Below are 1122 nucleotides of genomic sequence, written 5' to 3' on the forward strand. Positions count from 1 at the left end.
GAGGTGTAGTGAGGGTGAAGAAGGTGTTACGGTTCAGATGGGGGAGGGATAGGGATGGCCTACTCTCTACCTCGGCCTAGTTTACAGGCGCTTTCTTTCCTCTTTTACTGTGCATGTGCATTACACATGAATATGAGTACACACACACAAATACACACATATATATACATACATATGCATATATACATATGCATATATACATATATACATATGCATATATATACATATATACATATACATATGCATATACATATACATATACATATACATATACATATACATGTATGTATTATATGTATATATATGTATATATATATGTATATATATATATATATATATATATATATATGTATATATATATATGCAGATACATACATATATACATATGCATAAAAGAGTCAGGGGTGCCAGCCGAAGTCAGTCTATGAGCTACACGCAAGTGAGCGCCACAAAGAAGGCGTTGCTACTTAGCATTTCCCAACACCGGTCCGGAGCACAACCGCAGTGAAGAGCCTCGTCTGCCTAACGAACCGCTTACTTCAGACGTCATAAGGGTGAGCGAGTTGTTTGAAGAGGACGTGGAGGAGGAGGCGGACGTAGAGGTGTAGGTAGGGAGTAGATGACTAGGTGTCCATAAGTTGGACTGTGGCGTAGGCGCTGAAGGTGACACGTCGAGCTTCTGGAGACTCACCATCCAACCTCCGGCCTCCGAGGCCCTTTTTGATGACAGGCTTGAGACCCACCGTGCCCCCGTCACCCTCCATGGGCGGCGCGGAGACGGTGGAGGAAGACCTGTGGTGGCCTTTGCTTTCGGAGTGGCCGTTGGTGCCTCCTCCGAGGTTGGAGTTCCCCATGCCAATGATCAGACTCTTCAGAGAGTCATTCTGGTTCTTCCTGGAGGTGAAAACGGCCTCCGAGAAGTCCTTGAGCCTCTGAGAAATGTTGAGTGCGGCCACCGCATCGATGTAGCGGTGGGCCATGGGCCTCCGAGCTGGACTCTTCGACCGGGACCTCCGCCTAACGTCGGCGCTGACGGAGGAAGACTCCCGAACTCGGGGAGCGTGGTATTCGTGAGGCCCCGCCCACATGGACGAGCTGAGTCCAGGGTAGTATGTTGAGTAT

At 48.0% G+C, this 1122-nt stretch overlaps 1 protein-coding gene across 2 annotated transcripts in view; it reads right to left on the reverse strand.

Moving 5' to 3' along the window:
- Window positions 1–297: 297 nt before the first annotated feature.
- The window catches only part of LOC143032360 (uncharacterized), a 164250-nt gene continuing 163425 nt past the window's right edge, over window positions 298–1122 (reverse strand). For both annotated transcript variants that reach the window (XM_076196979.1, XM_076196980.1), the window contains exon 6: window positions 298–1122. This exon is cut by the window's right edge and continues 1379 nt beyond it. In XM_076196979.1, coding sequence (XP_076053094.1) covers window positions 624–1122 — 499 coding nt within the window. In that variant the 3' untranslated portion in view covers window positions 298–623.

Source organism: Oratosquilla oratoria, chromosome 13 (assembly GCF_046742065.1).
Source record: "Oratosquilla oratoria isolate Oo_2021 chromosome 13, ASM4674206v1, whole genome shotgun sequence".
Taxonomy (NCBI): domain Eukaryota; kingdom Metazoa; phylum Arthropoda; class Malacostraca; order Stomatopoda; family Squillidae; genus Oratosquilla; species Oratosquilla oratoria.